General features: G+C 36.9%; 1 protein-coding gene across 3 annotated transcripts in view; it reads left to right on the top strand.

The window, feature by feature from the left end:
- Positions 1-8,021: 8,021 nt before the first annotated feature.
- LOC122650286 (endoribonuclease Dicer homolog 4-like) overlaps positions 8,022-12,222 on the top strand; it is a 46,864-nt gene continuing 42,663 nt past the window's right edge. For all 3 annotated transcript variants that reach the window (XM_043843661.1, XM_043843662.1, XM_043843663.1), the window contains exons 1-3: positions 8,022-8,256; positions 8,379-8,556; positions 10,241-10,351. In XM_043843661.1, the coding sequence (XP_043699596.1) occupies positions 8,111-8,256; positions 8,379-8,556; positions 10,241-10,351 (435 nt within the window). In that variant the 5' untranslated portion in view covers positions 8,022-8,110. The remainder of the gene's footprint in view (positions 8,257-8,378; positions 8,557-10,240; positions 10,352-12,222) is intronic.

Below are 12,222 nucleotides of genomic sequence, written 5' to 3' on the forward strand. Positions count from 1 at the left end.
TGAAGCTTGGCTCTCTTTTTTTCCAATGTTGATGGCTTGATCTGATCTTTTCTTTCCACTTCCTTTCTTTCAATTAATAAAGCTTTTGATAAAAGAGAAAATGTGTAAGAAAAGGTTAGATAGTCATTGAACTAGCAATCTCACACATGAAATGCAATACGTTTTAGGGAGGAAAATATAGATCCCACACTAATTTTACTATATACCTTTTGTCTCAATAGTTTTCAAATCAAATTAGATGGTTGATGATAAATTTGTTCAATATAGTATTCTTAAATCAAAAGGGAGGAGGTTTATATAGATGAAAAGTTAAATATGAATTAAGACCTAAAAAATGATGTTTCTTATAACTTATTATGTGTATGTGAATGAAAAGTTTCCCCGCATTATTGTGAAAGGAAAAAATCTTTAACGAGCACACTTGTTTTATCATGTGGAATAATGATGTGGCAAATATCATTGTTGGATATTTAAAGAATGGTTTGGATAAGCTGCATGTCAAATTTCAGTCTCAAATTCAATTATTTACCATCACGTATGTCCATGAACTTCCACTATAGTCTTGTGCACCCACTTGATAGTCCTAGAACTCGCAAATTCTTGTTTTGTCACTTGACTAACTCAAAATGGTATAATATTTGTCATATGAGAGGGGACATTGGGTCTACCTGTCCATATACGTTTCAGTCCCGTCTTAGCTAACATAGAAGATATAGGTGCCCATTGAGGAGATTCTTTCCTTTTGTGTAGGAAAATCAGGTCCATTTGCTATATACCAAAATATTGGCAAATGACATTTTCATAGTTCAATTATTTGATTTATCGCCTATGTCAACAAATTAGTTATTAATCTTTTTGGTTCTTTCTTCTTTAAACATAACTCTAGGTTGTATCTATTGTTTTATGCATGGGATGTTTAATAAATTTCTTACCAAAAAAAAAACAGTTTAATAAATTTATATATATCATGAAAGTATTTTATATATTTTGTTAATTGTTCAGCCCTATAAATTCAATAGGACTTGATGAATTTTGTAGGTTTTGTTATATCTTTGTGCAAAGTTCCACGATATATCTTTAATTATAGACATTAAATTTGTGTTTATTCTATTGTTATATTATGGTTTTGTACTCTATGGATATATTGCCCTCTATTTCTAGTGTCAACATTGTAGTGGCTATTCGTACCCCCAAAAAAAAAAAAAAAAAAACATTGTAGTGGTTATTTATTGGGTATATTGAAAGTAATGGATATAATTAAATATTTTTATTGCTTAACGAGGTATATGCAAACTAGTTTAAATGACAATTTGACTAATGTATTATACTAATCATTCAAGTTCCTTGGTAATATATTTGTCTAATAAAACAAGCTATTTTATTTATTATTATTGTATGATAAATGAAAAAATGATAGAATAATATTATCAATTACAACATGAAATTATTTATTCTAACCAATTACTAGTGGCACTTTTATAATAATATTGCAAATTTAAGATTGATAATGTGGATAAGATAAAGGGTATCAAGAAAACAAAATCTTTCACAAAATATTAATAGTTTAAAGTGAAATCTAACTTAATAGGTAATGCCTTGGGCTCTTCATGGCCAAGAATCGAATCCAATGAAACAATAGGCACCCTTTTTCATATTTTGCATAACACACAACCCTACCCTCCCTCTCTATTGTATTTATTGTACCTTAGTGTGTCATGTTTTCCATTTTTCTCGGATAAAATTTTCTTGCTATAAGGCTAGCAGCTAAGGAAATGGGATCTTAAAGGGTATTTTAATAAATACTAAAATCTAAGAGGGTATTTATGAACCCAAAAGGAAAGTTAAATATTCCATTTTCTTGGCTGCGAGCCTGTAGTAGGAACATTCCTACTACAAGTGAGCCATTCGATCTACCTTAGGGTAAGAACTTGGGCCGTTCGAACAAACTTATCAGGATGGACCGTCCTTGGTAACTTAGCCTTATGTGGATCCTAAATGTTGCTCTGGGTCATCTATTCCCATGAATTTTTAGGGCATTATTGTCCTAAGCCAACTACATTTGTCCATGCTTTTGGAGAGACGACCCAACATGTAAGGTACCATTGCAAATAAAAGGAAGGGGAGGGAGGTGAAATTGGTATAAAAAAATTAAAAAAAAAATTTATAATCAATATTTTGTAACTTATTTAAAATTCTTACCATATGTAATCATACTTTTTTAGAGGTAATTTTTAATTTTATTCTTATATTGTAATAATAAAATTTGAAATGATTTAAAGTTATTATACAATCATGTCCGGTAATGATTTCTATTTTTTTGTATGAATTTTTTTTTTTTACTTCTCTTCTCTTTATTTTCATTGCAAGTAGATGGGGCCATAAGAAAAATGTAGTTTAAAACATGGGGAAATTGCCGAGATCTACTAGATAAAAATATTAATTACAACTTAAGTAGGTTAAAAATATATTTTACATCCATTAGTTTTGGTTTTGAGAATATTTACTTAATCCCCAAGGTTATTAATTGCTCATGGGTTTCCAAAACAAAACAAAATTGAATTTTCCAAAATATCCCAATATTTTATCTTCTCTTTTGTTTTTTTTTTTCTTTCAATTCTTTCATTTTTTATCACATGTGGGACCCACCATATCCTCTTCCTCCTCCTCCTCCGCTGTGGAAGGCTGCTGCAACCTTGCACTCCAACCAGACCTGCTGTCTCTTCTTGTTCTTAACTACTAAGCACAAAACCCTAGCTATCGTGCTTCAATTTCTCTCTGCCATTCTAAAAATCTGGGTTGTTGCTCCAAGTTTACTCGGAGGGAGAAAGGGTTCGAACGATTCAGGAGGTTCCATCGTTGACTGTGATTTTACCTGAAGCAAATCTGTCTTCCATCGGTGCTGCACCATTTTCTCCCCAGATCTGAACCTTTTAATCCTGTTTCAGCTTAAACGAAAGATCATTTTCTTCTATGGTAAGAATAAAATAATTTAAAATAAAGACAAAATTTAGGAACTTCCGAATGTCCCTCATTTTTTTTTCAGAGAACGTTCTGTCTTTTGGCTTGTTGTATCAGTGGATCATGCATGAATTAAGAGGAAAATCAGAATAAAAAGAAATTCAGAATTAAAGTCTAGAATGGGTAAAGGATTACTTTTTGAACACATTTTGAAGATGCCAACCCGACAAATTTCCCACTTCTGTAAGAGCTCTCCTCCAATAATCCACTCTATCCATCTCTTCCTTGAGTCACTCTTCGTGTCTAGCGAATGCCTCTGCTAAGCGCCAACTCTGTTTCCGAATTCAAGATCAGTCCGACCTATTTTGCTCCTGCAATATATCCATCGTCTTCACCAGCTCATCGAGGCACCAACTTGAAGAAGCATAGTTGTTGAAGACGACGATGGAAACCCTTGATTCTTCTATAGATTTCACCATGGCTGACTTCATAACCTCTGATTTTCCCCTTGAGTTCTGGTTGAAGCAGCCTTCCACAGAGGAGGAGGAGGAGGAGGAGGAGTGGGTGGGTCCCACATGTGATAAAAAATGAAAGAATAGACCAAAAAAAAAAAAGAAGAAGAAGGATAAAATAAGGGTACTTTGGAAAGTTGAATTTTGTTTTGTTCTTGAAACCCAAGAACAATTAATAATCTTGGGAATAAAGTAAATATTTTCAAAATCAAAACTAGTGGATGTAAAATATATTTTTAACCTACTTAAGTTGTAATTAATATTTTTATCTAGTAGATCTGGGCAATTTCCCCTCAAAACATTTTGTTATTTGGGCCATCTTAAACTCTCAAGTTTAAGTCAAGATGCTTCAAAATGGGACAGAATAGGCACAACCGGTGGAATCATGGTCCTCGTGAAAGGAGGGATCTACAAAGACAAACAACCTTCTTAGGAAATGTTTTTATTGTTTTTTTTAAGGAAACAGGGGCTTTAATTGGGGAGACAACTTAACCCATAATAGGCCCCATTTCCACCACTACATAGGCCAATAGAAGTGATTGAGACAAATCACTATAAAAGTGTGAAGGAAGATATGTAGTACTCAAATGTTTGAGCAATTCCAAATAGTTACCAAGATTATAGCGTGTCGCCTAAAGATGATAGCATAATATTCCCTTCTCATTCAACCTCTGTTCCAAATCAGAACATCTCAAATAACATCCTTGTGGCGTATGAAGCATTTCACTGTATAAAACACAAACGTGTTATTGTTGAAGTCTGATTTCGGTCCAGAAAGTGGTTCAGAGTATCTTCGGAGGATCGTTTCGGCCTCGAAACGAATTCAGATGGTCTAAAAAATGTGTATATCACCGCCAAAGGCATTGAATCGTGTAGCGCTCGTCGAAACTTTCGAAACGATATGTATTTCGACCTATGTTTGGTTCTGATCCAACCCTGACCGGGTGGTCATTTTTGGGTTCTAGGGGCATTTATGTACTTTCGGGTTAGGGTTTCAATATATATTGTTCTTTTCTTTGGGAGAGTAGTGAGTTGAGAGTTTGTAACATTTTAGAGATAGTGAAATTCGTTATGTTGCTTGGTCATAGATGTGGCTTCCCATCTTGGGGGTGAACCACGTAAATCCTTTGTGTTGTGTGTTTGTGTGTTGCTTCTTCTTTTTCAATTTTTTGTTTTTTTCTGCAAATCGCCACTGTTGGGCATTGTTACTTAACAAAGCGGAAAAGAAAGGAAGACGCTGGTGGCATTAAAATTGGATGTGCGCAAAACTTATGACAACCTTGAATGGCGTTTAATTTATCAAAGAGATCCTTCTTTAGTTAGGTTTCGATAGCAAGTCGGTAGCAATGGTTATGCTGTGTATATCCTTAGTGTCCTACAAATTTCTCCTAAATGGAGTGGTGTATGACTCTATCACTCCCTCAAGAGGTATATGCCAAGGGGATCCATTGTCTCCGGTGCTCTTCGCCCTATGCTCGCAAGCTCTTAGCTCCAGCTTATCTTGGGCTGAAGTTGCTGGAAGTATTCATGGTATTAAAATCTGCAACAGAACCACTCTTTTAACTCACATTTTATTTGTGGATGATAGCTTATTATTTTCGGAGGTGAATCTTGAGGAGATCTATAATCTCAAAGGATGTTTGGATCTCTATTGTAGGACAAGTGGACGAAGGATTAATTTCAATAAATTCTGCTTTACCTTCAGTCCAAATACAAGCATCAAGTTCAAACGTTGGTCCTCAAGAATCCTTAAAATCCCATATGGCGATGACTCAAAAAAATATCTAGGTCTTCCTACTTAATTTGGAGCTTTGAAGCGTGAGTTATTCAAGGAGATTGATGATCGAGTGTCCAACAGATTCCAAGGGTGGAAACAAAAATTCCTATCCTACATAGGAAAGGAAATGATGATTAAATCTATGGCTCTTTCGCTAAACACCTTTGATGCCTCTCATTTCAAGTTGTCGGCCTCTCATCACTCAAAGATTGGGCAATTGTCTTCGAAGTTCTTTTGGGACGGAAATTTTGAAGATAAGAATAACATTCCTTGGATCTCTTGGAAAATATTGTGTAGATCTAAAGGCAAAGGTGGCCTAGAGTTCAAAGATCCTATGATACAGAATCGAGCCTTACTTGGCAAACTAGCCTGGCAGCTTTGGTCTGAACCCACATCAGATTGGGCAGTCACTATGAAGCAAATATACTATCTTCGATCTGATTTTCTATCAGCCTCTCTTGGTTCCAACCCTTATGGGGACGGTGAGAAATTATTGAAGGTTGTAAGATGCTCCAAGCTAGCCTCTTATGGATTGTTGGGACAAGTGAACGAATTCATATATGGGAAGATAGCTGACTGCCATCTACATCAAATTTTAAATTAAGTTTCCACAATTAAACCTCAAAGACTATCTCTAGTCTCAGAATTGATTGATCAAGAAAGCTGTATATGGAAACTTGATCTCCTCAATGAGCTTTTCCATCCTGATGATATATCGACCATCACAGCAATAAAGTTAAGTCTTTTTCCTCGCCAAGATTACCAAGTATGGAGGGGGGAGCTAAGAACGGCATCTTCCCAACGAAATCTGGGTACCATTTTCTCTATACTCTCTAAGACACTCAGGTTGCAGCTTCAGCTTCTACCTCAGCCCAAGGAAATCGAATTAGAGTCCCGGATGAAGTCTGGAAGTATATCTAGAATTGCAACACAGTTCCAAAAATCAGGAACTTTCTTTGGAGGGCATGTTCAGGGGGATTAGCAACTACTGTGGAGCCCAAGAAAAGGCAAATTCCCATTGATGTCCATTGTCCCCACTGTGGTACTGCTGAAGAATCCGTTGATCATCTATTGTTGGATTGTAGCTTTGCTTGTGCGGTATGGTTTGGATTGAAGTTCTCGTTCATCCCCCCCCCCCCCCACCCCCCCAGAGTGATCCTCAGTTAGCCTGGGTGATTATGAGATGGAACTCACAAGGGGAGATAAACACCTACAGAAAGAAATTGCAGACCTATCTTCTTTTATATGCTGGAATGTATGGTGGGATAGGAATGAGTTGGTTTTTGGTGGAAAGTCTTGGTCACCCATCGAGATTTATCAATGAGTATAGAAGGACTTTCAGGAATTCCTCTCTCAGTCAAACCGACTCTCAGAAATCATCCCTGGCCCAACTGTAAACACCTCTGACCTTGCCACTACTTGGAAGCCTCCAAAACTTCAGTTCTTTAAGCTCAATTCGGATGCATCACAGAGTGGAAATGAAGGGGGTGGTTTTGTGATAAGAGACTCTAACGACTCTATTATATCAGCTACATCAGAACCGGCATCCTTTTCCTCTATTATCCAAGCTGAGGCTTTATCTCTTAGATCAAGTCTTCTTCAATGCATTTCAGAAGGGATCCTCAATGTCGAATTCAGAGCTAATTAAATTTAACTACATCAACCCTCACCTTCCCCTCCCCCCCATTGTAATCTCAAACATCCTTCAAGATGTAAGATCTCTAATTCCTGCATTTGAGTCTTGTATCTTTGTTCACATTCCTAGGGAGTTTAATAGCTTCGCTCACTCCTTGGTCCGGAAGGCCTTGTCCTGAGCGAGGAGGACTGAATGGCCGCCATCCTTTCCTTGGTTGTCTAATCTGTATCAATTGGACACCTTGTGTTTTTCTCGTGTTCATCCTTATTTTTTTCTTTTTTATTCCAATTCTATTTTCAAGGTTCCAATCGATCCTAACTATTTCCATTTGAATCCTGATCAATTTTGATTTGATCTTAATGACGATTAAGACTAATCCCATAATTGATTTTTGAGTTTTTTGAATCTTGCTTTCCAAGGAAGGATGATCATTGTGGAACTGAAAGAATAAAACCATCAATACAAAACAAAATAAATAAACCTTGAATTTCTATTGAATTGGAAAAATAGTTTATCACGATTATGTATCTTTTCTTTTATGTTTGTTTTTTACCATGAAAAGAAGGTGGGTAAAAGAATACTATCTGGGTTGCGTGTGATGCGCAGCCCTGTCCAAACACAAGGTTATGCGAAATGACCATCACACCCCAATTGAAAGGCAGAAATTGACGACATGATCATTTCACGCAACCCTTTGTCAGGTACAGGGACTACACGCGGCAAGCAATCAGATAGCGTCCTCTTTCCCAAAGAGGTCTATCAAATTGATTCAAGAAGGTTGTACCCCTATGTGTTGATACGACGAATACGACATCTTCCAATGGCGAAAAGGGGGACCGGGGCGTTTTGCACTGTTCGTGCTAATGTCACCCTGTTACGTCATCTCCATCGATGGTTACGTCATGTACCCCACAATTCCAGTAGATTGGAATCTAGCCGTCGGAGGAAAAAAATGTCCTAAATTCTGGTTTTCGTAGTCTTCGGACACCAAAACTATAAAAAGTAATAAAGTCTACAGTTGCGAACTCAAAAGCGGATGATGTGGCTTGACTCCCTTGACTTTCCGGGACTCGGAGTCCCTACAAATCTACAGCGACGGATCCCCGGAGCTGCTCTTTTTCTTTTTCTGGATGAATAATCGGAGGTTTGTTCTTCCTTGCTGAGGATGAAAACCTGTTTTTGCTTTTCAGTGATCCTCAGTAAGGACGGAGTTTGAGCACAGAAGTCATGGCTGAAAATTATTATCAAGAAGAAGCTGCTGCCGAATTCTCTGTATCGACCGGTGGAATTCCTCACTCGGTGGCTGATAATGAAGTTGAACCAGTCTCAAATGTCAATAGCACACCGAAGGATCCAAGGATCATCGCTAGAAAGTGAGATTCCTTACTATTTCATGCTATTTTCTTCTGTGTAATTACTGTTATTGTTACATTTCCATATGGATTCTATGTTTGTTTCTGAATGTTGCATTTCTTTTATTTGTTTTGATTCTCAGATATCAGTTGGACCTATGTAAGAAAGCTGTGGAGGAGAATGTGATTGTTTACTTGGGGACGGGTTGTGGCAAAACTCATATTGCTGTGCTGCTTATCTATGAGCTTGGTCACCTGATTAAGAAACCTGAGAATAATATATGTATATTTCTGGCACCAACGATACCACTGGTCCGGCAGGTGAGCTTCTTGTCATAGATTTTTCTATTTCCCTCTATATTTTTCGGTTCATTGAAATGGAAAACAGAAGATATAGATATGAATGTTTGATTACTATCATTTGTCTACCAGTGAACTCTTTGGTGGTTTCAATTGTTAATTTAGTGGATAGTTTTTACAGGAAAAACAATGTGGTTAATTATCTTGTTTCTCTTAAGTACTGTCCATGGGGCTATTGTGCATATAGTTCTTCAATCCTATCTACACCAATTTATTTCTTTCAGAATAAAACATGGTGCAGGGAGCTGTTCCATTAACTATGTGAAATGTTAGCTAACAGAGCAATAGTAGTCATAGACTCCACAATTTCCCAATCTTCATGAGTTTTCCCTCGTTAGAAAAGTCAGAAAGACCAAATTATTGGATAAATTTCTCTCAAGTGACTCCGCAGGATTCTTCACCCGTTGATCTTTGATGAACCAATTTGTCACCACTAAAAGTGTGTTCTTTCAAGTTAACCATTGCTGTGTTGTCCCAGAATGAAGATGGCCCTGTTTCTACCTTCTCTTAGATTTTCAATCAGCTCAATTAAGCATCCTCCTTGTTGGTTCAGTTTTTCTAGTCTACACACTTTTCCATGAGCTTAAATTGAGGATGGACTGGTTCCATCTTGCATGGAATTCCTTCACTAAGTACCACAGTTTTTCTCTGGAGTCTAGACTTAAGATGAACTGTGACATTGTATCCACTTTCCCTTTCTGTTATTCTTGTGAAAGTGTAGAGTATTGCAGATTCTTTTTCGAAATTGAAAGCAAGAAGTTGAATTTCGCTATATCATTCCTTGGGTTTCATTTTATTTCAGTCTAAGAGGAGAAGCTCATAGTAAAAATAGGTGATTTTGCAGAAATGAGTTGGAATGTGTCGGGACTATGTATTTATTATATAAGGGCATTACTTTTTTTGTTTTGGTAAGAAATTCTGAATGAATCACCAGTTCGTTCTTTTAAGTAGTAGCTTGGTAAAATTGGAATTTTTGCATAAAATTTGTGATTTCAAGTGAAATTGACTTGATAAAATTTGGAAAGTTTCCTCTACTGTGGGTTTGTGACAGATTTCCTTGTAACTTCTCTCTCTCTCTCTCTCTCTCTCTCTCCCCTCTCCCCTCTCCCCCTTAAGAAACGTTCAATGCACAGTGGCATCAACAACTTTGATTCTCAGGACAGGAATTTGGCTATCATATTGCATCCCATGATTGAAGAACCATCAATCAAGGGTCTTGCTATGAGAATTTATTTGCTGTTTGTCATGTTCTATTACTGCATGCCTGTTCTATTTTCATTCAGTATGTACATTGTTTGTTGCATTTTATAACACACTCTTCAGATTGAGTAACCAAATTAAGTGGTGGTTCTACTTCTTCCATGACACGGGACAACATTTTTCTGCTAGTCCATTTATTAACTCACCCCCCCCCCTATTTATATGTTTTGTAACTGATGACCTATTTGTGCTACACTTGTTTTTCGTCTCCATGTATGCCTCATGATTGAGTTTCTGCACAAATTGTTTGCTTCCTTGTTGTCCTTTTATGCTGGACTCTGTTAATCCCAAGGTCCAAGTCGCAAGATATAGATCAATTCATTTATTCATTCATAGCTATTGTTATTCCATAGATAAATTTTGTTATCTGTTATTTCTCTTACAGCAAGCCAGGGTCATTGAGGAATCCATTGATTTCAAGGTTGGGAGCTATTCTGGAAATTCTAAACGTCTGAAAAGACATGCTGAATGGGAAAAAGCAATTGAACAGTATGAGGTTGGCATGAATCTTAATTAATATTTCCTTTTGGACCTAGTGTTCAACATTCTTTGCAGAAGTTGAACTAGAGCTGTATTTTTCAATATCTATGATATTAAATTATTTCTTTCCATGGAGCTGGTAAGAGATTGATGCTTATCTGAGACACGGAAAAAGCACAAAAAATAGGATAACAGTGCTGAAGTGATGAAAACCCAAATGAAAAGAGAGGAATCAAAGCATGAAAAATTGTGCAGTTTTCTTCAGATACCCCATCAAGGAGTTGATTTTTTATGAATAATGCAAACAATGTTTAATCTAATCAAATTTACAAGAATGATCAGTTATATGCATAATATCTTGGTCTTATTGTGAGATTCTATAAATGATTGTTCCAAACAAAGCAAAGCACAAATCATAAAAAATTTCAACTCTACTTTGTCCTGTTATATTATAGTAGCCAAAATTCAAGCTTTTCTACACCATTGAGTGGCAGAAGAGGGAGAAGCCTGCGAAAGAGTCTTTGTACAGTAGGAGAAAGATTTTCAGATTGAACCATGGAAGCAAAAATAAATAAATAACATTTGGAAGTTAAATTTTCTGAAAATGCCATGCAAAATTTTGGATTTCAACTTACAATTTCTGGATGTTATTTTCCAAAAGATGTTTGGTCAATCCTACCATTGCAACATATGTAGGACAACACCTCCATATATGGATGGATTCTTTTCCTCAATCTCCCATCCCAAAACATGCTTCCTTGTCATGTACAATAAAAGCAACAAATGCCAACAAAATGCAAAATGAGTTCTATAACTAAATGTTTGATTTCCTGGAAAATAATTTACCGTTAAAATAAAATGAAATAATTGAGGAATTCTCCTACTTGTATTTTTTTTTAAATGGGGGTGCTGGTTGGCTTCGGTGTTATTGGCCCCTATAAGATAACCTATGGAATTTTTCTTTATTGTCTTTCTAAACAACTTGATTTTATTACCACTGCAAATTTTTAAATTTGATGAAACTTTGGATCTTATTTTATTTCAAGAAATTCTATACTTAGAATATATCGGAATTTCTCTAGTCTTTCAGCTTAGTTTTGTTTTGAAAAGATATGAAACTTGTGAATATTTTCTATTTGATTATTGCTATGGTCGTAATTGATAATCCGGGTTGAAACTTTGATCACTACAATGAGTGTAAAAGGATGAGGAATGGTTGCAATTCATATACTGTGAATTAGGGGAAAACCCAATTTGAGTACATTATAAATCTAGAAGAGGGAACCCTTCCAGAATCAAAAAATACAAGACAGAACTCTCTCCCGACCACCCAGGTTGCCCCCTGATCCTAGGCCTTGGTCCTCCCTTTTCTCAAACCTAACCCCCTCATCTCGTGATGGCTTTCCCCTCCACTTTGTCCATCCTACCATCATCGGTGGCTCCAAAGCAGCCCACAATGAAGCCGATCTCCTCTATCTTGAAGCTAAGAAATGGGACAAGTGCCTTGTAGGGCATTTTATGGGAACTCGACCCCCATTCCCTCTCGTCAAAGCTTCCCTTTTGAAGCAATGGAAAACAAAGAGTGGTTTTAAAACCTACCTGCTAGACAATGGAGTTTTCATCTTCAAGTTTGCTGAAGTAGAAGACAAAGGCAGAGTTCTGGATGGAGTCCCTTGGAATGTTGGAAGAAAACCTCTCTTCCTCCGGCAATGGAATCGCTACCTCCAGCCGCATCGCCTTGATCTCAGCTCGCTCCCTCTCTGGGTCTCCCTCCCTGGGCTCTCTTTGCATTTCTAGTGTAAGGAGGGCCTTAGCGTTATCCGCTCGGTCCTTGGAAACCCTCTCTATTCCGACGGTAGAACCAAACTCCAGGATCGTCTCGCCTTT

This window comes from Telopea speciosissima, chromosome 2 (assembly GCF_018873765.1).
Source record: "Telopea speciosissima isolate NSW1024214 ecotype Mountain lineage chromosome 2, Tspe_v1, whole genome shotgun sequence".
Lineage (NCBI taxonomy): Eukaryota > Viridiplantae > Streptophyta > Magnoliopsida > Proteales > Proteaceae > Telopea > Telopea speciosissima.